Source organism: Oryzias melastigma, linkage group LG14, assembly GCF_002922805.2.
Source record: "Oryzias melastigma strain HK-1 linkage group LG14, ASM292280v2, whole genome shotgun sequence".
Lineage (NCBI taxonomy): Eukaryota > Metazoa > Chordata > Actinopteri > Beloniformes > Adrianichthyidae > Oryzias > Oryzias melastigma.
Genome location: NC_050525.1, coordinates 2,685,689 through 2,711,376, shown reverse-complemented (window position 1 = coordinate 2,711,376; position 25,688 = coordinate 2,685,689). Strand labels below are relative to the sequence as shown.

Below are 25,688 nucleotides of genomic sequence, written 5' to 3'. Positions count from 1 at the left end.
ACTAAGAAAAAAGTCTAGCAGTGGCTGCAGGTTTTTTGAAAATTACGTGTGAATAGACACTTTCTTATTGGAAATGGGATGGAATTATTTATATGTATAGTATATAAATATATATTTTTTTTATTTTTCTTTTTTTTCTATTAATGTGTTTTAAGTTGTTGAAGCTGAATTCGCAGAAATGACAAGTTGAAAAGCAAAGTAAAATGTTTTTTTTTACAAATTAGTAAAATCTTTGCGTGTTATTCATATGATTATACTTAGTAAATTTAATAAAAATGCTTTATCTTTATTCTATATTTTTGTCGACTAAATAACTTCCGTAATTTAGTCGACTAAATATCTACTGTAATTTAGTCGACTAAATATCTACTGTAATTAAGTCGACTAAAATTTGACTAAAATAAAAAGAATCAACATGACTAAATTGCGACTAAAACTAAACCCTATTTTAGTCAAAAGACTATGAGTAAAACTAAATTAAAATTCTCTGTCAAAATTAACACTGCTGCGCACAACATAAAACTTATTCTAAACTTTAAATAAAATTATCATATAAGACATGCATTCTGTGTCACTTTAAATGTAATTCTGAGATTGACAGGCAATCAAAAGCAGGTGCTTATGAAGATGAGTGTAAAGGAGCTGAGCTCAGATTGAAGTCGGTGCTTCATTGCATTCTGTTTTCAAAGCACATTCTTTTATTTGTTTCTAAAGCTTAAATGGAAATAAACCTTCATTTTTATCAGGTTTACCTTTAGTTGACCCTCCCAGACTCCTCAGGTTCTTAGGTGAAGGTCTGCTGGTGGTCCCAAAAGTCCGAACTAAAACCCCACAATGAGCCCACACTTCAGCACTGTGGACCTCCTGCCTGATGATGTGAGGGTTTTATCCACTATAATTGGATGAAACCCTCACAATAATTGATTCATTTTATTGTAATTGTATTGGTGGAATGTGAGTACTGAGTTTGTATTTATTTCATAGTATTGTAGCGACTAACGTTGGGGCTATGTTGGTGTGTTCTGTGTTGTATTGTTGCTCCAGTGTGATTGGATGAGTGTGGGGGTGGGCGGAGGAGCAGGAGAATATAAGAAGGGTCGCGGGAGCATGAAGGAATGTAATGAGGAACGAGCCAATGAGAGCACTTTATCGTTTGTGCTGTATTCGGCGTGGTTACGGCCGACAGTAACCGTTTACAAGTTTATTAAAAGCTTCGCGGTTGGAAACTGTCGCCTCCGCCTCTTCATTGCGTCCTGCCGGACGCTACAGTATGTTTGCTATTTTAACTACTATTTGTATCTTTCTTTTATTTATTATGGAAAGCACTTCAAGATTCTTTGTAGCAGGAAAAGTCCTAAACAATTAAAGTGGAGTTTGAATGCATTCCCAGACAGCAGGACCCGCTTCCTGAATGTTTCTTACTTTTCATTGTAATTGTTGCAAATCACTCACATTGAACACAATTTGATGAACATTTATTAGTTTCATTAATTTAATAAGCTACATGACTTGTTAAGATAAGAGATTTCAGACAGTTAAAATATAGACGTGAATAAAGAGTGAACCCTCTGTGTTGCTAATGGTGGTCGAAGGAGCGCTCAGTGAGTTTCTGTGTTTGCTCAGACGCACAAAAAATTAGAGGGAACATTGGTTGTCAGGCAGGGGCCACAATGAGTCATATGTTCTGGTCTTGCACAGCTCTGGGTAGGTTTTGGGGATCTATATTTGATGCTATTTCACATTTATGCAGCAGAACTAAAGACCCTAACCCATACACAACAGTCTTTGGAGTTCTTCCAAATAAGCAAGGCCTGACTTCATGTCAAAGAAATGCGGTAGCCTTTCTACCCATGTTAGCCTGAAGACTGATACTGATGAAATGGAAGGATGCTTGCCCTCCCTCATTTATTCAGTGGGTGAGAGAAGTTATGTTATGTCTGAAAATTGAATACTTGCGATATAGTTTACTGGGTTCAATACATAACTACTATAAAACATGGAAGCCTTTTATCACATATGTTAAGGGTTTGCCTTTTGCATGAATGAGAAGGTATAATTACTGTTGATTACTTATAAATAATGTTATTCTGACTTTGAATGCTGCAGCGCTGTGTGTCATTATTATTATTATTACTGCTTATTTATGTATTTTTTTCTAGTGTTTGCTTGATATATACTTTGAGATGTAATTTAATGTCTAATTTTTTCTGTCTGTTATTGTACGTTTTGTATTTCTTTAATGTTTCGGGTTTCAATCTATTCGGACATGCCACCGGTTGGTATGACTGTGAATTTTTTTTTTTGTTGATACAAATCCCTCTTTCATATGCTCTATGTTTTGTAAAAAAAAAAAACTGAAAATCTTTAAATAAAGTTCTCAAAAAAAATCTGTTCCAGGCCAATTAACACAAACAGAATTCAAATATTGACAGTACATAAGATGTACTGTCAATATTTCCTAAAATTAAAGGATTTTTTTTATCCCTTATGCTATCCTCGGCATGTTTACATTAAAAATTGTGTCATCTGGACCCCATAAGAGAACACAGGGGCTAAAGTTAGAATAATACTAATCATTATTCTAATAGACTCCTTACACTATTCTCTTTGTGCACTTTGTGATCTTAAATGCTCTAGTTTTCACTGCTTTACAGTACACTGATGACATTGCTGCTTCCATGCATGTGAATTGTTTTTGTTATAAGAGCTTCACTGGGACGAAAAAAGTTTGATAATTCAGTTTTGCCGATTTCCTAAATATTGATATTTTCTAACCTTTGTTTGCCAGTTCTGATACTAGACCTTCCTTTTTTATTTATTAAAGATAAAACACCAAATAAAACCAACTCAAAGTTCTAATTACAAATCCACTCTAGTCAAATTCAGTCCAGGTTTTTGGCAAATAGTAACTTGCGAAAGAGCATCTCTGAAACCGCTTTCATAAGCAACCTCTTAGGTTTGTTCTAATTACGGAGCTGTTGCCTCCACAATCTGTGTTACTCATGAAATCTGTTGACACTTCCATCTCATGTCAAAGCCTTTTGGTGACTGAGATGGTGCATTATTAAACAGACACCTTTATCATGACTTTAAGACAAACAGCAATGGGTCAAACCAGATGAGGGCTGAGTCAGACAACAATATGAAAGTACCTGTGTGTGGCGTGAGCCCGTAAGTGTGTACTGGACAGAGTGGGGTGGGTATCGGCTCTGCTCGCTGCTGAAAGTCCCCTGGGTGGGGGGGTAGCCCGAGCTGCTGGACATCTTGGGTGAGTTCTACCAGACTGTTGAGGCTTCACTAATCACAACATGAAGCTGGAGACACAGACCCCCCTGCATGAAGAAAAACAAAAAATGCAGTTTTCAGAAAGGGAACATGAAAGAAAATGTTTTTGAAAAGTATGTTGATAAAATTCTGATAACAAACACATTTGAAAGGGCTGCAGCAAAATACCAAAAAGCTAAATTTTATATATTTTAGTAATTTGACAATATCTACATAATACAATAAACTCTAGCTTTGTGTCAACATGAACCCTTACCAGGTCCTTCTCTGGTTATGTGGGTTTTAGGTTTAGCCATCCTTTGAATGGTGTCTTTTTATAGTATTTAATTTTTCCTACATTACAATACAATTTATTTATTACACAAAATGAACACATTAGTAAATAGGAGCTCATGGTTTTCCTCCACGTACGTATCTGCTGCTATGATCAGGTTTGCAAGCAGGGTACTGAGAGATGGTCATCTATTTCTAAACCCAAAGCTTTGTGTCCCATGCAGAATGCAGCTTTGCTTTCTGATCACCACCTAACAAAAGATAGCTGTAAAACATTCACATGCTTTTCTACATTGCTGATGTGCTAACAAATGTGTAAAGGACATGCCATCCAACTCTACTGTTTGGCTTATTTTTAGATTAAAAATGTCACCCAAGACCAAAGCTGCTGCACATTTGTCCCCATTGGCATATAAATCCTTTTTCCTTGAGTTTACTAAATAGATGTGTATATTAAATACATTTCTAAACATTTCAGTAAGAATTTGTTGTGCTTGTTTATATTTTTTGATACAGAGCAGTCTAGGAAGGGTTTTCCTGCTCCACTTTGAGCCCTGTTGAGAATCTTTGATCCACTTTACTAAAACAGACCGTTTGTCCACATTGTGCTTTTCCCTGCTAGTATCTTACACTTTTAAAAAGAAATGAAACACTGTTCTCATGGAAACAATCTAGTAAAAATGCTTCTCTACAAAGTTATATGAATTAAATAAATTAGGATAAGTCATTTCCTTATCGTCATCGTCTCATCAAATGGGTTGTTCTTTACTGACCATCGATTCCTAAAATGAGTAGTGAGGTGAAACAACTGCATCTTCCATTTCTCTGGTTATAAGGTGACTGAAAGTAAGGGCGCCCACAGCATTGCTTTTATGAAACGTTCAGATATTTTTAGCTACCATAATTAAAAGGTAAAACCTTTCAGCTGCTTCAATAAAAATGGCACACTAAGAGATCTTACTATATAATTTAAGTAGCTGCATGTTTTGGGAGCGAATAGGTAAATAAGACTCCATTAAAGCCCCACATTTATATCTTGATGCTAATATTAGGATGTTACTGTGTTTATTTGACTCAATAAGTGGCCTAAAAAGCCATTATAGGTCCAAGTATTGTTGAAATCTACTGTAGGACGGGAATGCAAAAAGAGCTATACCTCAACGACAAAAAGTCAAGCCACAGAAACATAAAAACCTACTCAACCTTGGTTATGGAAAAGATTAGCCTTAAATCATTGGTCGTTGGTTTGTTAAAAGGCCTGTGCAGGGTTCTAGAGTGCATGGTCACCTTTGTAATTGGATTTTTCATTGGTGTCGCACCAGTGCACCCAATCGTCCTTTGAGGAGAAAAAAAACATCATCTTCACGACTCAAAAAGTCTCATTCTGATGTGTGTGTGTGTGCACGTATAACCTCAAATAAGATTGTTTTCTTCTTTCTAGAATGCACATCTGAGTTGTTCAGTTTGGGTCTGTGTGCACGCACCCTGTGCCCGCTTAATGACGCCAGTTGTTGCAAACGAAAAAAAAAAGTTTCTTATTATTTATTAACACCAGCTTTGGCTCCAGTGTTATTGCACTGAACGTAATTCCAGGGGAATCAGAAGTGAAGCAAACGAGTCTCGCACTGATATGGAGCGCTGTGCAGTTGTAAAGTGTTTGTGTAATCCTCTTTTATCGACGGATCCTGTGGCGGAAAAAAGCAGCTTTGTGCTGCAGCGCTCTTAATAACTCTGTATGCCTATGACAGCTCTACGTTAGTAATATTTAAAATACTTTGTTTCAAATAAAGAGCTCTATGCTTACTGGTTTTTAGGTTAATCATTTTCAAGTCTTAATGGCGATATTGACATCAAATAAAAAGGTAAGTGATCTTGTAAAAGTGCTGAGTTAAATGTGGTCAAGAAGGTGGCTGCACCAAACTTTTGTGCTGGTGCACCTAAGACGCACCAGTTTAGTCTAGAGTAGGGATGGGCGATATGACGATATAAAACCGTCTTACGATCTCCAAAGCTGACAATCTGTCATTTTTGAGAGATCGTTTTATCACGATCTACTACTAAAAGCTGCAAGAGCGAGAAGGCAAAAGCTTGTTAACTGCCTGTGACTTTAAATCTGAGCTGCTCCTCCTCCTCCCTCTCCCCGGTGCTTTTTCTTGTAATCAATGACATATATTACTGGATTGGAAGTCACGTGACATTCCGCGGCGTGACAGACATGCACCATCATTATGCATCGAGTCTTCTCGAATAATGAATGATGGAGGTCCAAAAAAGTACCAAAAGAAGCACAAAAGGAGACGCTGTGTTTTACAATCAACTTCAAAAACCTTGACAACAAAATAATCCAATGAAGAGGAAGCATCACAGGACAGGAATCAAATTTTAACCCTTCCGCTAACTTTGGGGTCCAGATGACTCCAACCACATATTGATGTGTGATTCCTTCCATGACAAATGTGGACAAAGGTGGACAGGATTTTATGTCTGCCATGGACATTAGTGAAACTCAAACATCAATGATAGAAAAAAGTTCAGCGCACTGTCTTATGGGGTCCAGATGACCCCACTTTTAATGTAAACAAACCAAGGAGAGCGGAAGGGTTAATAGAGAGAAATCAGGCTGGGAACCGTGAACTATGTGCTAAAGTGGGTGCTAGCTACTCATGAGTAGCCGGCTAGTTTGGTTCTTCGATGTATGTTTTTATTAATATTTCATGTTTTAAAACATAGCGGATGTTAATCACATATATTCACGTTCAACCTGCACAACAATTTTGGAAATTAATGTTGGAAACACGTAAAAGGTGCGGTCAAGATGCACGTTGCTGCATTGTTCTGGTAGCTCGTAGCTAGATACTTTCAGAGCCTAAATCTTATCGTCGGTCGCATATTTGATTTTATTTTTTTTGTCTTTGTAAGGAGTCTACGTGAGTTCGCACATAATTTTCTTAACCCGTGCCGTCACTGTTGATCTTTTTTCTTGGTTGTACAGACCGGAGAAAGCCCAGCTAAAATATACAGCACTGACGCTAGCTTTCTGCTCAGTGACATCGCAGAGAGCAGATGTTAGTGAAAGAGCTGTAGATGTAAACTTTAACCTGCCACAACATTTACTGCTATTATCTCTGTGTTTTGAATCTTAACAGTTTGGTAGATGTATTTGATGTTACCGACACAATGAGACCCTGGCTTGGGCCCCCTCGTGGCTACATTGTAAATAATAAAAGGTAACCTAACCAATTGCAGGGTTTTTCCTGCATAGAGGATTTGCTCAGCGACTCCTGCCGTTTAATCAAACATATGATCAAGTGTCCCTAAGCCGCGATCTTTCAGTCATTGGTAACTGCAATTATATACACCCACGACTAAGGGCGAGTGCCACTGTGTCCAAATTAGCACTTAAAAAACTGAGGCATTGAAAGCCATTGCCTTCGGCTCAAACGCAATCACAACCGACAGTTAAATCCGGTTTTAAATGCAAATAAAAGAAGAACAAAAGAGATTTTAAAATAGAATAGAATAGAAAATATTTAATTAATCTCTATGGAAATCCTAAGGAAATTCAGGATTCAATCATTCAAATTCATTTTGCATTTCTCAATGAAACACACGGATGGTGATGACAACGTGATAAAAAATGGTGAATATTAAGTGTGTAAAGGATCACAGATAGTCCACACGTGTACCACTTATCACGCCCTCCTCCTCTCCCGCTGCGTTCCTTGCGCGTGGATTATTTATTTATTTTTTTTTTTTAACTTTATTTTATTACTCAGTTATATGCATTACAACAATAAAACAAGCATAGAAAACAAACACACAGAACATTTCTTGACAAAAGGTTGATACATTATTATTTTCCTAGGTACATTGTTACATGAGTCCATCTTTTTGTGAATAGTTCCATTTTCATTTGAAGTTTAGCAGTTAGCTGTTCCATAACGTAGACTTGTTTGAGTCTTTGTATCCATTCCGTGCTTGTTGGAGAAGTTGGTTTCCTCCAGTTACAGGTTATACATTTCTGTGCAATGAGCAAAAGGATGCGTAGTATATATTGTCGGTCTTGGTCACATATCTTTTCTATCCCTATATGCAATAGCAATAGTAATGGATCTGCTAAAAGTTTAAGGTCTAATATTTTTTCAGTTTCATTTATTATGTCCCGCCAGAATCCACAAAGTGCTGGGCAGTCCCAGAAGATGTGCGAATGATCCGCCATCATACCACAGTTCCTCCAACATAGTGGTGAGATGGTTTTGTAGAACTGTGAGATTATCATTGGGGTTCTAAAATATCTCATTTTAACCTTCCAATCAAATTCCTTCCATAAACTACTATTGATACCTTTGTGGCAGGCCACACAGATCTCCCTCCAAATGTCATCATCAATTGTTGAATTTAACTCCAACTCCCATTTATTTCTTATTTCAAAAGTGTTATCACTTAAATCTCCCATCAGCGTTTTGTAAATGTATGATATATGTTTTCTGGTCGGTAAATGCTTCTCGTGATTAGTTATGAAATATTGCTCAATGCCGGTAGGTTCTGCCTTAATACTTTCCCACTCTGCTTGGTTTTGAACGTAGTGTCTTATTTGTAGATAACGATAATGATCTTGCGGGGGTAGTGAAAACTCTTTTTGTAATTGGGCGAACGATTTTAGGGTATTCCCTTCAAAAAGTTGGTTAATTGTACATAGGCCAGCACTCATCCACCTTTTAAACCCACTGTCCCACATTGATGGTTGAAAGTCTATATTACCTGCTATGGGTGTGGCCCTCGAAGTACCCATTGTCCCCATTACTCTTTTTCTCACAAATTGCCACACTCGTAGTGTATGTTTAATCCATTCATTTTTCAGTTTAATCTTCCTCCAGCTAATTCGGCTCAAAAATGGAAGTACTGACAGAGGAATTCCTGATAGGGATTTTGCGCGTGGATTATTTAATCGTCTTTATTTTAACATGCGTCTAAGTTGCTTCTTGACGGCTATCCAAAACTCGAAGCCCCCGCCGCATGTGGGAGGAGAGATCAGGTTTATTTACTTTGAAAAGAAGAATAAAAGCATCGGTGCATGTCTTCAGTTATGATCTCAGTTCAGCCGCTGTTCCGTTTCAGGAACAGTGTTGCCAGCTGGAAAAGTGCCGCGAAGATGAAACTTTGGTTGGTGATTTTATGCGCATATACACAATTTACAATTTATAACCTACAATCAAAACAGTGAAAAAAAGAAAAACGAACGTTAAACAAACAAAAAAGTCCAATCACATAACCTCAGAGTGAAATCTATTTCTACAGAGTAAATCCTCATCTAAAAATGTCGACAGCATGCTCCTCTTGTTGTTTCAAACTGCTGCATCGGTACATTCCATTGAGGAAAACAACAGTAGGACAATGATTGGTACATTGTTGAATTGTAAAGTAGGTGTTAAAAGGTCTTCACGGACCCATTGATGAAGTCTGCTCCCATTGGCTACCCGTCATCTGTCAATCAAACCCCCCAGACGTTGGACGTCAGACCCACAAACGCTTATTGAGCCATCTGATTGGTCAATTTATAACTGTAATAACTTGTGATAATGGAAAAAAATCTTTAAAAAAAATAGGATTAGAAAAAAGAAGTTAATCAGAAAGCAGCAGAGGAAGAATGATTATTCTGACATATAAAATGACTGAGAAATAACTGTCTGTTTCGGTCCGGCTATTGCAGCCTTGAGCAACCCAGCATATAAGGAGCTGGAATATTTCAGACTGGTCAAAGGATGGCATGCGTCAGAATTTCAAGATTTGTCTTGGATAAAAAAGACTTAATCCTGGCCAAACATTGCACTTGAAAAAAGCAGGACCTGGTCACAATAAAGAGAATTTCCCCATTTGTAGGAGTAATAAAGGATTTCTGATTTGGAGGTTCATTTTCAAAGTGGCATCAAGTTTCACTCCAAGGTTTGAAATTATGGACTGTTCAAACGGGGCGAGCGAGAGGAGATCAAGACCGTGGTCCTTTCCATCACTGGGAGAAAACACAATTACTTCTGTTTATGTTTCATTAAGTCCAAGAAAGTTAGCAGACACCCATAACTTGACTTCATCAAGGCAGTTAGTTATTACCTTCACTGTGCGGTCAGAACCCTTGAATACTATATTATATATTAATATTATTATATTATGGAATATATATACCCTTTTCATGTGACGTCACACATCGCCGGATGTGTGATGAGTCGCTTCCGGCTTGCATTGTTTAGAGCGGCAAAGCTGACAGCTGAACGCTGTTTAAAGCAATTTTACATAAATAATAAAGGGTAACCCAGGGTTTTTCCTGGCTTTCAATAAGGTGGTGGTGGTGTCTCATCGTGACCTAAGATTTGTACACCCTAACACCCCCCCCAACCAATTTATACCTTAAATGAAAAAGTTCGGATTAATGTTTCATTATTTTTTTGTATTAATTGTGGTGTACAAACTAGCAATGAGGAACATTTCAATAATTCTAATAATTATTATTCATATATATAATATACACAATAAGTAAATCATAACAGTGGTATGGTTTTCAATAGGCTTTATAACACTTAATTTATTTTAATCTGACAGCAGCACATTCAAGTTCCTTTCAAAATAAAATTCAGTCTTAAAAAACATTCTCCTAAGCCAGTGAGAGATGGTCTGGTGTGCCTCGGGAAATTACCCATTTTCACATATCTAAAACATTTACCATCACTATCAGCTCTGTGTTCATCCAAACGGCCCTGATTTAACACTGGATAGTTTGGAATATGCAAGATGGTAAAATAAATATTTCTTTGATTCTATAAATGATTAATCAGAATGATATTACCGTAATCCAGCCGCAAAACTAGCCTCAAACTCAGCTTTTAGAAAAGTCCCTCCCCCTTCAGCTGTCTCCGCCAATCATTGTTGGAGGCTTGATCACATGTCATCAATCTGACCAATCAGAAGTGGGTAACGTCCTCACTTCCTTGTTCTGATTCGGCTCATAAAGTCTCTCAGTTCGAACTAAAATAACAGCTAAAGCTCGTGTTTAGCGGTGTAGCTTCCAGCGGGAATCGACGTCAGACAGTTTAAAAAGTGAATAAAAGAATGAAGCTCAGAAACGACAGTATGACGGCATCTGCGTGAGTTTATGAACTACAGCCCCCATGATGCATTTGGTTAAGTGCGCGCGCTGAGCGCTGGGTGAAGGGGGAGGGGCTTACACATTCAGCAGCGCAAGAGCCAAATAGGGAGAGAGATAGAGAGAAAACATCAACACAAAATGTCAAGAAAATGAGAGACATTAGAAAAGAAGAAAAAACTGGAATGATTTGATTTTTCTTGATAGTATTAAGGAACAGAGTCTGCAGGAAATATTCTATATGTATATATATTCTGTATATATTTATGGCTCCACAACCAACCTATCCAGACACCTGAGAACTGAGAGAATCTTCTCTCAAACAGAGCAGATCATCACTGAGAGAAGAAAGCAGATTACATCCTCAAAGCTGAAACTCTTTTGTCTTTCTTAATGTTATTGTGAATAAAAGTCTTGATTTAGTGGTTTTTGCACAATTTAATTTGTATTTTGGGTTGTGGTTGCAGAGTTTCATGTTGTTCACTTCAAATGTGTTTAAAAGGAAAAAAGCTTAAAATGCGTAGAGTTAAAAACGGAATAGTTAATTGTTAGTTCTTTTACCATTAATTTTGTACATTCTATCTGGAAGGGATAAATAACAGCATATACATAATTTACACTTCATATTAATAATCATATTTACCATCATGGATTTTGTGCATAATCTTATCTAGTAGTTTATAATGAATCAAACAAAGTAAACAACAACCTAAAAATCCATTTGGTAACCAAAAGAACTGCTGTTTTAGGAAAATGAATGCAAAAGAATTGAATTTTGAGAAGAGCCAGAATTCATCACTTTTGTGGAGGGAAACAAGAAAAGAACATTGTTTTTACTTTGTCTAATAAGTCTTTGTCTAATTTTGGAAGTATTTAAAAAGAAAGGAGAAAAAAAAACATTAATAAAAACTGATTATTTAGAAGTATTTTTTTTTTTTTAATCATTCATTAATGATAATAAATGTAGACTGTTTTGACAACATATACGTTTAACTTGAGCAGTTGATTAATGATGCTTCCCACATATATAAAAAAATGTACACTAGATTGTGGAGGGACTGTACATCAATACAGACTAATTTTTTTTTTCCTTTTTGGATGCTAGTGTGCTGCGGGATTTTTTTCATGGAAAAAACGTACCTTGGCTCAAAAAAGGCTGAAAAACACTGTCCTAAACCACCTGCACGCGGCTGTTAGGAGCACGCGCAGCCTCTCCTATCACCCCCACCCCATGCGTGGCAATAGACAGGCTGTCTACTCTTTTCTTTTTTCATGAAGGGACTCTCCTAAATCAGGTGTTTAAAAACTCCTGTGATATTTGCATCTGAAGGATAAACTTGTTTAAACTTTGAAATGAACGTATAAACTCAGGGGAGAGAGGGAAAAATAGTTCCCAGCAGACCGCGAGTTGATTCCCATCGTTCACTGTAATGAGCGGTCAAAATATTCCTCTCTTAATCCCCCCCCTCTGTTTTTTTTGGGATCCAGATTTTTTTTAAAGCATGTCTTCTCTACATCACACACTTGGGGTCTGTCTGTCACAAGCAGCGTACCTGCAGCAGTAAAATCCAGTTGGACCGAACCATGTTGAAATAAGCCGAGGGGGGTCCACAGACAATGTTTCCAAAACAAAATATATAATTATTGTTACCTTGACATTGAAAACAAAAATATTTGTAATAATATATTGGTTATTGGTAGGGCTGTCAGATTTGTCGCGTTAAAAACGCATTAATCTGACATGTGCTTGACGCCGACAATTTTTTTGACGCATTAATCGCGGATTTTCTCATACATGCCTTTCCAGACCGCGCGCGGTCCCTCATCGCCCTCTAACTCACCGGCTGCTCTCACTAGATCACGGGCGGGTCTCCAACCACCGAGCTGCTAGCTAGAACCGGCCCGGCGCCAGGACGCGGAGAGCTCCTGCACCCTAACCCGGCTCCGGTTCGCGTCCAGTACCACGTCTGGTGGTACCGGCTCGCGTCCGGCGCCGCGTCCCGAGAGCTGCGGACCCCCGACGTTCCGAACAGCAAGCTCACCGGGGGACGTTTTAAATGTTCTGGAGGTTTAAGCGTGATCCAGCCCCAGCATAGCGGTCTGTCTGCCGGCATATTCATGGCGTGAGCTCCGCTGGACACGTCGCTGCATCGAGCTGCAGCCAGAGAACGCGGCGGCAGTAACAGACTGTCAAACTATCCACAGTGTATCCCGCTTTTCTCAGTCTTTAAGGTTTTAAAAAACAAAAGTTCATTGGAAATGATAAATCTCTATTTCATTTATTACTGTAGTTCAGCAGAGGAGGAAAAGATTTGGTCCTGACAAAAAATGAACATGAAAGTGTTATGGAAATTTTATTTTTGATGTTTTTTATTTTATTTTACTGAACGTTGATTGAAGTTTTGAATTTAAAATGCCCTTCACTTGCACTTGGGCTTTTGTTAGGCATTTTATGTTACAGCCTTTTATTGTTAAGAAAGTTTATCTCAATACAATGTTACAAAATAGAGTATTTCTGATGAAAACTATTAATTTTGCCATTCTTGTTTTCATAATTAATGTAGATTCTCACTAATGTAGAAACTCACTAAATTTCACAAAGCACACATTTTTTTCCTTAAAAAAAGGCCATATTAGTTTGCGATTAATCGCAAGTTAACTTTGGAAATGTGATTAATTGCAATTAAAAAATTTAATCGTCTGACAGCTCTAGTTAATGGTTTACTGGAATTATTTTTTTTCCGTTTTATCATTTTGTCATCATAATGGACCTCTGTGGTTCCCTCTCAGACTGGGTCCCTATAATCAGCCACCTTTCCCCCCCTTTTCGGCGGACAGGAGCTGGTGGCGGCCACCACCAAAATTCTCTATGCAGGAAAAACCCTGGTAACCTAACCAATTGTAACCGAAATGTGTACAATATTTATTTTAGAAATGTCCTATGTGGTTGTATTCCTTTCCTCCTCTTAGATCGTTCACAAATCAAAGTACAAATGTCATTAGCGCAGCAGAATAGCTGCTGCTTGCCCAAATTCCTATGGATTATATTAAATGAGTCATGGATCATTTCTCTCTGACAACCTCGTCATAGTTCGACTAAGGTTATAAGTACTTCAGTGAATGCTGCTCATTTAATTATGAAGGTGATTATGATTTTATTCTTTTAATCTGCGCTAATGCTAATGCTAACAATAGCAAATAAATGTATCCTGAGAAGCGATTAAAATGTGTACAGCAATGCAGCGATGTGCATCTTTGCTGAAAATATTACATATGGTCGACATGAATTTCTATCAGCTTTTGCGCTTAATCGCACTTAAATTATGTGAAAATAACATCAGCCAAAATAGAACTTGTTAGAATAATATCTGCCCAAATGAAAAGTCAATAATTTCAATAAAACATCCAATATTGAAGGATTATTCAAATTTGTATTTTGATTTGTAAACAATCTAAAACAGGAAATGAAAATACAGTTCAGCAGGACATTCACAAAATAAATATTGTACATCTTTCTTTTGAAATTAGTAAGATTACCTTTAATTATTTACGTAAAATTGTGTTAAACAGCATTCAGCTGTCATCTTTGCCGTTCTAAATGCGAACGCTGGAAGTAACCGTTCTCCGTCGCCATTTTGTGTGACGTCACCATGAAAAGGGTCTATAGGAAGATAAATTTGGCTGTCGTCTACATAAAGATGGAAATCCATCTTATGCTTACGAAGCAGCATTCCCAGGGCTAGCATGTGAATAGAAAAAAGCAGTGGGCCCAGAATCGACCCCTGAGGAACTCCCATTGACTGTATATAAGAACTGGACTGCGCAAACCCCCTTACTTCCGTGTTCCATATAGGAAGTACCACTGGGTTGCAAAAAGGCCAAAGTCCCATTGACTTACATTGAGAAACAGACAGTTATTTCTCTGTCATTTTATATCTCAGAATAATCATTCTTCCTCTGCTGCTTTCTGCTTAACTTCTTTTTTCTAATCCTAATTTTTTTTAAAAGATTTTTTTCCATTATCACAAGTTATTACAGTTATAAATTGACCAATCAGATGGCTCAATAAACGTTTGTGGGTCTGACGTGGAACATCTGGGGGGTTTGATTGACAGATGACAGGTAGCCAATGGGAGCAGACTTCATCAATGGGTCCGTGAAGACCTTTTAACACCTACTTTACAATTCAACAATGTACCAATCATTGTCCTACTGTTGTTTTCCTCAATGGAATGTACCGATGCAGCAGTTTAAAATAACAAGAGGAGCATGCTGTCGACATTTTTAGATGAGGATTTACTCTGTAGAAATAGATTTCAGTCTGAGGTTATGTGCTTTGGACTTTTTTTTTTTTCCACTGTTTTGATTGTAGCTTATAAACGATAAGTTGCGCGTCATACGGAATGGTACAGCTCCTCCATAAAATCACCAACCAAAGTTTAATATTTGCCGCACTTTTCCAGCTTGCAGCCTGAATAGGAAGCCTGAAGATCCAGCTGTTCACTTGTTAGAATGGTTATTTATTTTAAATACAGCTGAACGCTCTTCTCATGTGCATCTGATCAGACTGTCAGATCAGATGCACGCTGACAGAATCAAATGTTGGAATGGTTCTCCCTCAAAGACTTCAACAATGACTTGTACAATTCTCCGGCTTTATTAAAGTAGAAACTGTTTACATCCCGCGGTCTCGTGGTAGAGGCGTGTCAAGAGGAGGGAACTCACAATAAACTCACTCCAGATTGGTGACAGTACTTCCTATAGATTTATGACTTAGCTATGACTCACTGAGACAATCGCCGAAGATGGGTTGCAGACGTTTTGCAATATGGCGATAGCCGTTTCAGGAAGTGACGGTGAAAGCGGTGGCCTAATTTTGCGAGGAGTGGAGGTAATGCATTTCCAATGTGGCACCTCATGCCTCGAGAAGTCCAGTATTTTTTACAGTAAATGGGAACTCCCCACCTCAGGGGTAACACTTGGACGAGTGAGGGCCCATGCTAACACTGAAAGACCTGTCTGTGAGATAAGACCTCATCCACTGTAGAGCTTTACCAGAAAGCTCCACCCAATGTTCCAGTCGACCAATCAAGACTGTATCAAAAGCTGCAGATAGATCCGATAATAAAAGAATCACAAGATGACCTGCATCTGTTGCTAGCAAAACATTTTTTAAAGAGCAGTCTCTGTGCTGTGACCAGACCTGAACCCTGACTGGAAAGGTTCCAGGTTCCCATGAGAATTTAAACCCATTTTAGAAAAACATAATTTATCAAGTTTAGAAAATGTTATATTCTATTTTAAAATTAAATTTTAAGTGCTTTAATGGTTTAGCCCCCAAACTCATAAGCAATACAATTGAAAAATACAAATCCAGAGGAGTTACCACAAGAGGAGCTGCTAATGGTGACTGCAGACCGGCAAAATGTAGGACAACATTTGGTCAGAGCTCCTTCACCATACCTGCTGAATTAAAAGCAGTCCCAGATCTAAAAGAATTTAGTTGTAAAGTAAAACAATGGCTCAAGTCCAATCAAGCCTGTGAACATTAGATCCATTGTTTTTGCAAGTGTTTTGTTGTGGTTGTTCAGGATTACATGTATTTTGTAGGATGAGGTTTGTGTCTTTATTGTTTGTTGTTTTTTGTTTATTCTCAGGGACCTGGTCTGCAAATTAGCTTTTAGCTAGATGGCCTGTGGACATGGCATCGGTTACATTTGAAAGTGCAACAATGTTTTTTTTTTTGTTTTTTTTGTCCTGTCCCTTTTAAATAAATAAAATAGAAAAAAATGAATGTTCTCAAGGACTTTTATTCAAAAAGGTTAGAAATTGGCCTATAATTTGAGAGCAGTGCAGGATCCAGCCCTTTCTTTTTTAACAGTGGCCTCACTACCGCTTGTTTAAAACTGAGAGGAACCTGACTGGAAGCAAAACTTGAATTCACAATAGTTAAAACTGCTAGTCCTATTACTGCAAAAACTTTCTGAAAAAAAAAACAAGCAGGCAGAACATCATGAGAAGAAACAGCTAGCTTTAGAACAGTCTGACCAGAGTCCTTCTGGTGCCTTCACTGAGCCTCTGAACATAGAACAGTAGTGGAACTCCCACCCAGCCCAACTTAGTCTGCTACTTTTTTATGATGAGGAAAAAAAACAGCCACACCAACTCTTTTTTTGTTTTTGTTTGGTAATGCACCGCTGTTCACTAAGCTGTGGTTGTAATATCGCTCCCCTTTGCTTTTGCCCATAACTGTGTCTGATCTACAGGAAAACAAAAGTAAAAAATGATCATATTGAATGAAAACTGTTGCCAAACATACGAAAGTGATGTGTCCATGTAATGCTATAAAATACATTCGCCCAGAGATTGATTTTATTTTACTTTAATGCTCTTATTTTGACAGCTGAAAATACGTGGCTCAATATCTGCTCTGAACATTTTCACAGAACCAAACCATTCCTGGTTTTACAATTATCCCCTAAAATATCCCGTAGAACAATAAGTACATTTGTCCCAGGAAGTGATTAAAATTTGTACAGCAATGCAAAGATGTGTCAAATATGAATTTCTATCAGCTTTTGTGCTGATCACACTTACGTGTAAATAACTTCAGCCAAAATAGAAACCGTTATAATAGTATCTCCTCAAATGAAAGGTTGATATTTTCAATAAAACATCCAATATTGGAGGATATCACACATTTGTAGTTATCTTAAAGGAGGAGTTTGTTAGGAGTGTTGTGGAAGTAAAAAGAGTGTCAGATAGAGTGATGAGTCTGAAGATAGAAATGGAGGGTGTCATGTTCAATGTTGTTAGTGGGTATGCCCCACAGGTAGGATGTGAGCTGGAAGAGAAGGAGAAGTTCTGGTTGAATCTTGATGAAGTGATGATGAACATCACTGGAAATGAGAGAGTTGTCATTGGTGCAGATTTCAATGGTCATGTTGGTGCAGGAAACCGAGGTGATGAGGAGGTGATGGGCAGGTTTGGTATCCAGGAGAGGAATGTAGAAGGACAGATGGTTGTTGATTTTGCAAAAAAGATGGAAATGGCGATAGTGAATACATTCTTTGAGAAGAGACAGGAACATAGAGTGACCTATAAGAGTGGAGGTAGAAGCACACAGATAGACTACATCTTGTGTAGACGGTGTAATCTGAAGGAGATCAGTGACTGTAAAGTAGTGGTTGGTGAGAGTGTTTCCAGACAGCACAGGATGGTGGTGTGTAGGATGACTCTGGTGGTGAAGAAGATGAAGAAAGAGAGGGCAAAGGCAGAGAAGAGGACAAACTGGTGGAAGCTGAAAAAAGAAGATTGTTGCATGACTTTTAAGAAACAGTTGAAACAGGCTCTGGGTGGTCAGGAGGTACTCCCAGATGACTGGATAACTACAGCTAATGTGATCAGGGAGACAGGTAGGAGTGTACTTGGTGTGTCATCAGGAAAGAGAGTTGATAAGGAGACTTGGTGGTGGAATGAGGAGGTGCAGGAGTGTATACGGAGTAAGAGACTAGCTAAGAAGAAGTGGGACACTGAGAGGACTGAGGAGAGTAGACAGGAGTACAGGGAGATGCAGCGTAAGGTGAAAGTAGAGGTGTCAAAGGCCAAACAAAGAGCTTATGATGACTTGTACGCTAGGTTGGGTAGTAAGGAGGGAGAGACTGACCTGTACAGACTAGCAAGGCAGAGAGATCGAGATGGGAAGGACATGCAGCAGGTTAGGGTGATCAAGGATAGGAATGGTAATGTGGTGACAGGTGTCAGTGGTGTAATGGAAAGATGGAAAGAATACTTTGAAGAGTTGATGAATGAAGAGAATGAGAGAGAACAAAGAGTAGAAGAGGTGACGGTTGTGGAGCAGGAAGTAAGAAAGATTAGTAAAGGTGAAGTGAGAGGGGCTTTGAAGAGGATGAAGAGTGGAAAGGCTCTTGGTCCTGATGATATACCTGTGGAGGTATGGAAGTGTCTAGGAGAGATGGCAGTGGAGTTTTTGACCGGGTTGTTCAACAGGATCTTAGGTGGTGAGAAGATGCCTGAGGAATGGAGGAGAAGTGTGATGGTGCCCATTTTTAAGAATAAGGGAGATGTGCAGAGTTGTGGTAACTACAGAGGAATAAAGCTGATGAGCCATACAATGAAGGTGTGGGAAAGAGTAGTGGAAGCCAGACTAAGAGCAGAAGTGAACATTTGTGAGCAGCAGTATGGTTTCATGCCAAGAAAGAGCACTACAGATGCAACATTTGCTTTGAGGATGTTGATAGAGAAGTACAGAGAAGGTCAGAGAGAGCTCCACTGTGTCTTTGTAGATCTGGAGAAAGCTTATGACAGAGTGCCCAGAGAGGAACTATGGTATTGTATGAGGAAGTCTGGAGTGACAGAGAAGTATGTCCGAGCAGTGCAGGACATGTATGAGGGCTGTAAGACAGTGGTGAGGTGTGCTGTAGGGGTGACAGAGGAGTTCAAGGTGGAGGTGGGATTACATCAGGGATCAGCTCTGAGCCCCTTCCTGTTTGCAATGGTGATGGACAGACTGACGGATGAGGTTAGACAGGAATCACCATGGACTATGATGTTTGCAGATGATATTGTGATTTGTAGTGAGAGCAGGGAACAGGTGGAGGTGGAGTTAGAGAGGTGGAGGTTTGCCCTGGAAAGGAGAGGAATGAAGGTTAGCCGCAGTAAGACAGAGTACATGTGTGTGAATGAGAGGAACCAGAGTGGAAGAGTGAGGTTACAGGGAGAAGAGATAAAGAAGGAGGAGGAGTTTAAGTATTTAGGGTCAACAGTACAGAGTAATGGAGAGTGTGGAAAAGAAGTGAAGAGGAGAGTGCAAGCAGGTTGGAATGGGTGGAGAAAAGTGTCAGGTGTGATGTGTGACAGAAGAGTTTCAGCACAAATGAAAGGAAAGGTGTACAAGACTGTGGTGAGACCAGCCATGTTGTTTGGACTAGAAACAGTGGGACTGAAGAAAAGACAGGAAGCAGAGCTGGAGGTAGCAGAGATGAAGATGCTGAGGTTCTCTTTGGGAGTGACCAGGATGGATAGGATCAGGAATGAATACATCAGAGGGACAGCACATGTTAGAGGTTTTGGAGATAAAGTCAGAGAGGCCAGACTGAGATGGTTTGGACATGTTCAGAGGAGAGACAGTGAATATATTGGTAGAAGGATGCTGAGTTGATTTTAGACCTTTAGACCTTCCTTTAGACCTCTTTCCTGAGCTGCCAGGAAAGAGGTCTAAAGGAAGACCAAAGGGGAGGTTTATGGATGCAGTGAATGAAGACATGAAGGTGGCTGGTGTTAGAGTGGAGGATGCTGAAGACAGGCTTAGATGGAGGAAACTGATTCGCTGTGGCAACCCCTGAAGGGAAAAGCCGAAAGGAGAAGAAGAGCAAGATTTATTTATTTGCTTGTTTCTGTTTTCAATTGTAAAGCGCTTTGAGCTGCGCAAGTGTGAGAAGCGCGCTTTTATAAATAAAGTTTGACTGATTGACTCAGAAGGAGTCTGTGCTGCCAACACCACCCCAGGCCAACACAAAGCACACTTTCTCCACAGAGCTAGCAGTGATCAGCAAAACACTTTAATTTTAAATGCACACTTTGATATATCTGCTATTGTGTTCTGCCTCCAATAAACTCCGGGTCTAACAGGTGTTCATTACTGTAGACTATGGACACCCCACCCTCCAGGTCGGACACAGTTGTGACAGTATTTGTGTTGTGAACCAGTATACCAATGGCCTTAAGGCCACACATACAGTATGTACATCAATCTCTGCAAAAGTTCAGATGCTGTTTGTTTTCATGGGAGAAACAGAGACACGCTGTCAAAATCATCTCTAGAACGACGTCATGAAATGGATGGAGCGGCAAACAGAGCCTCAGAGATTGAGGAAGGAAAAAAAACAATAATAATAATTATTACTATTTCATGAATAATTTCCAGTTTCTCTCTCTCATTCTTGGTTCATGATGGACTGCACCGCACGCGCTCTGCACACGCCCCCCCAGCATGCGTGTCCGCGGCGGGGTAACCGTTCACACGCATCTTGAAGAGGACAAAAAGAGAGGTCAAAATAGATAAAAGAGAGCATGGTCCGTGGAAAAAGTAAGAAGGGTAACGGTCACGTCGTCATCTATGACTGTTGTCATCAAAGATTGGTCAAAATTGCAGTAAGGTTGTTGTGAAAAAAACAAAAAAAGCTGCAGAGAGCAACAACTCGCGAGGTTTGCCTCAAGGTGTCTCCACACCGCCCGCGTCAACGCGCAATCAAGCGCACACTTTCAATGAAAAGTCAATGCAAACACACGCACACCAGAATTCTTGGCCTCTGTGTCTAGATAGCACGTAAGCGCAAGTTGCTACGTAAGTTTTTAAGTCGGGTCGCAAGCTCTATGTACAAATCGGGCATGTAGTGAGCGCGCGCTGAATCTTCAACCCGGTTTAACATTTCCACGCACAATCGCAACAGCGCAGAGCTGTGACCAATCAAGGACCCGGATTTGGGAGCTACTTGTGGGTGGCGTCTGCTTCAAAGCACTGAAGTGCCAAACATGATCACAAAAGAGAAATGAATCATTGCGGTTTGTGCTCGGTCGGGTTAATATGACACCAAGATGGACATTAAGGAAACAGTCTTTAGCAAGATCTAGGGGATTTTCAACTGTTTTTACTTTTTCCTCTGAGGTTCTCTCTATTGCAGGTGGCAGAGGAGCACTGACAAACAGTAAAATACAACAGAAGAAGATTCTCCTCCTGCTGATACCTGTGTGAGCACGCTGCTCCGGTGTGGATACCACCTGCTGAGCGCACGTTCAGAAACCCGCGTGCGGTGCCCCGTACCATTCAGTGCGCGCTCAGTGCGTTTCCGATTTGTACATGGGCTCGCTGCCCAACTTAAAACTTGCATTGCAATGCGCACTCCGTGCATGGTGGTCAGGAATTCAGGTGTGCGCGCGGTTGTATTGGTTTTCACTGAAATTGTCTGCTTGATTGCGTGGCCAGTGTGTAAGCACACACACAGGCATGCCTGCATGAAAAGCTGTCAAATCAATTTTTAAACTTTCTGCTTCAAGGAACATTTTGACGAGTTTGAATAGTTTTTTTTTACCGATTCTCGAAGAATCATTACATCCTAGTGCCGACACAGTGCCTCTCTGTCTGCGTGATGAATGTCTCAAAATCTGAGCTCTTTGAACCGAACAACACAAGGGTAATGCAAATATGAGTGAAGCCTTGGCTGAGCAGTTCATTTCCAGCGTAAATTCATAATAAGGAAAAACAAAAAAACAACGCGTCGACTAGCAAATTAGTTGTTGACCATTTTAATAGTCGACTTAGTCGCGAATAATCGAGGCAGCTCCATTGTACACACAAACATACGTGTATGTGATGCACAAGCTTCGCATGGACACATGCCACACCAAAGTGTGCATGCACACAAAAAAACGAAGGCGACGCACGCTCACAAACAGACATGCATGTATGGAGATATCCTCACACACAAACATTGATGCATGCGACATGTGGGCAGACACAATAGTTAAAGTCCCATTTGTGTCACAACCTTGTGTGAAATTTCTCCTGGGGGAGCGGTGAGCTGCAGACACAGCCGTGGTCAGGAACCATTCGGTGATTGAACCCCCAAATCCATCACCTTTATTCTGAGGGTCAAGCAGGGAAGCACTGAGGTCCATTTTTAGAATCTTTGGTATGACTTTGAAGTCACAACCTTCCAGTCTCTGGTCGGACACTCTACCACCAGGCCACTGATTCGGTTGCATGCACAAACATGTGTGCATTACATGCATGTGGATGAGACACATTCTCACACAGAAACCTGCATGCAACACCTGTGCGTCACATGGATTTAGCACACAAAGATGCACACCAACAAGCATGTATGCTTGGTGAAGCATGTAGGCTAGGTGAAGTGCTGGTACGTAGGAGCCCTGGATTCGATTCCCAGGGTCGTCCACTGATCCCCACCCAGATTGGGTCCTTAAGCAAGACCCTTGATACTGCTGCCTAACTGGGTCCCTGTGCCCCTCAAGTACAGGGTTGTGTCAGGAAGGGCATCCGGCGTAAAAACTCTGCCAAATCACTGATGCGAAACAGTGGGTGCTGTTACGCTGTGGTGACCCCGAAAGGGATAAGCCGAAAGTGAACACACACACACACACATAGACATGTGTGCATGCAACACATGCACGTCACACGGATGCATGTGGCCCATACACATACGTGCATTGTAACCCTTCTGCTCTCCTTAGCTTGTTTACATTAAAAGTGGGGTCATCTGGACCCCATAAGACAGTGCGCCGAACTTTTTTTTATCATTGATGTTTGAGTTTCACTAATCTCCATGGCAGACATAAAATCCTGTCCACCTTTGTCCACATTTGTCATGGAAAGAATCACACATCAATATGTGGTTGGAGTCATCTGGACCCCAAAGTTAGCGGAAGGGTGTGATTCCTGTCCTGTGATGATTCCTCTTCATTGGATTATTTTGTTGTCAAGATTTCTGAAGTTGATTGTAAAACACAGCGTCTCCTTTTGTGCTTCTTTTGGTACTTTTTTGGACCTCCACCATTCATTACTCGAGAAGACTCGATGCATAATGATGGTGCATGTCTGTCACGCCGCGGAATGTCACGTGACTTCCAATCCAGTAATATATGTCATTGATTACAAGAAAAAGCACCGGGGAGAGGGAGGAGGAGGAGCAGCTCAGATTTAACCGTATGAAGCACACCGCTGATAAAATGTTCTTTGCTGTTCCCTCTGTCCATATTTGTCATTTAACAGGCAGTTAACAAGCTTTTGCCTTCTCGCTCTTGCAGCTTTTAGTAGAAGATGGTTATAAAACGATCTCTCAAAAATGACAGATCGTCAGCTTTGGAGATCGTAAGACGGTTTTATATCGTCATATCGCCCAGCCCTTGTGTAAACTCAAAATTTTATTGAATTGAATAATCGAAAATAATCTTGTGAAATGAAATGTATTGTTTCTAGAAATTATAATTGATACCCAGCCCTAATCAGCACGTGAGAACCCACTTGTTTTCGTGGGTATGGTAGGGGCTGCTGTTGAGAGAACAGGTTTTTAGAGGATTTCTATGAAATGCCTGAACAAATCACTTTGGGGTTCTTTATAGTGAGGAATGAAAAGTAGACTACACTTAAAAGCTAAAAAAGTTGTTTTTTCATGGTATGGCCTGTTTAAGCCTTGAGGATGTTTAGTGCCATAGCTCTGAAAAATTATGAACCGGCACATTTAGCATTCATATTTTCTTCATATTTATTCATATGTTCTGCATGTCTGAGCCTGTTCTTGTGCTGATGTTTGGTCTGCAAAGGAAGGTTCCAACAGATAAATAAAGTTAATTGAATTGAATTGAATTGAATCTGATAATCAGATATTAGAATCTGGTACACTCTGACCAACCTCTGCAAGTCAGCCTTGGTACAGTTTGCTTAACCATGACCAAACGTGGACACACCAATCACATAAAAATCAACTCTATGAGGCCAAACATAGTTGGGTTTGGCAAGGATTGTCTGACCTAAAGTCAAAATAATCCAGCCTCTCTCAGAAAATTGATACAATGTTGAAAACAAGGCTATTTTTATTCATTTGTTTGGTTTTTGTTCATTCATTCATGTTCTTGGCCACTTTGTCCCTTTTGGGGTCACCAGAGCCTAACCCGGCTACTGATGGGTGAAGGCAGGGTCCACCATGGACAGGTCTCCAGTCTGTCGCAGGGCCTCAATCACACACTCATACACTCTCACATTCACACCTAGGGGCAATTTAGAGTAAACAATGAACCTATGAAGCATGTTTTTGGACGGTGGGAGGAAGCCGGAGTCCCCGGTGAAAACCCACGCATGCACGGGGAGAACATGCAAACTCCACACAGAAAGGTCCCAGTTGGTGGTTCTGTTTCAGATCCCCCAGCCGGGATTAGAACTGGGGCCTTCTTGCTTTGAGGCAAGAGCGCTAACCACTGTGCCGCTGAGCAGCCCACTTGTTTTTTATTTTTTAGAATTCTAGTTTGTCAGCAAAAGGAGAGTAAAGAAATCGGAACGCATTGTATCCCATTCTGCTTAAAATACACAATGATCGTAGACTAGCAGTTGTGGTAATCAGAAAGTATGTTAAATAGACAAAATGAAAGAAATATTATATGCATAAGCAATGATCATATATATACTTAAGAGCATTATAACACACTTATAGATCCACTCAAATGAAAACTGTGTTTTTGGTGTTCTTGTAGCATCTTTCCATGATGGAAGACATAAATAAAATAATTAAAGATTAAAAAAAAAAAAGAAAAAAAAAAAAAAAAAAAGATTAAAACGGTGTTTCTGAGTATTTCTTTATTAAAATCGTGTTGAATCAAGAGCAGCTAAAAACCTGCGGCTTGAAAAAGCTCAGGTTTGTGTAGGGCTGGGCGATAAAACGATAATTATCGTTATTGCGATATTACTTTTTTTCGATAGTGAAATGAGTCTATTGCGATAAACTTTCGTTTTAAATGAACACGGGAGAAACCCCTGGAAGAGCCGCGCTTCTTCTTCTTACGGAGCAGCTGATTCTAGGAGCCCAGACTGAGAGGGGGGGCACGGAGGCCCCGAATGATGACAAAAGGACACAACAGAAAACATTATTTCAGTAAACCAATAACCAATATATAATCACAAATACTTTTATTTTTAATGTCAAGGTAACGATGTTTATATATTTTGTTTTGGAAACATCGTCACCGGACCCCCCTCCTCTACATTGAAAATGGTTCGGTCCGACCAGATTGTTTTTCCGCAGCTGCGCTGTTTGTTACCGACAGATCCACAGAGTGTGAGGGAGAGAAGACACGCTTTAAAATCAAAAGTTTAAAACCTGATTTAGAGGAGAACCTCCATGAAAAAAGAAAAAGGAGACAGTCTGTCTATTGCCGCGGGTCACGTGTCACGCGGGGCTGAAAG

The 25,688-nt window shown here is 39.8% G+C and overlaps 1 protein-coding gene across 2 annotated transcripts in view; it reads right to left on the bottom strand.

Annotated features, from left to right (window-relative positions):
- ncor1 (nuclear receptor corepressor 1) overlaps positions 1-25,688 on the bottom strand; it is a gene marked incomplete in the record, with an annotated part of 125,602 nt that overhangs the window by 95,772 nt on the left and 4,142 nt on the right. For both annotated transcript variants that reach the window (XM_024264937.2, XM_024264945.2), the window contains 1 exon segment: positions 3,153-3,332. In XM_024264937.2, coding sequence (XP_024120705.1) covers positions 3,153-3,263 — 111 coding nt within the window.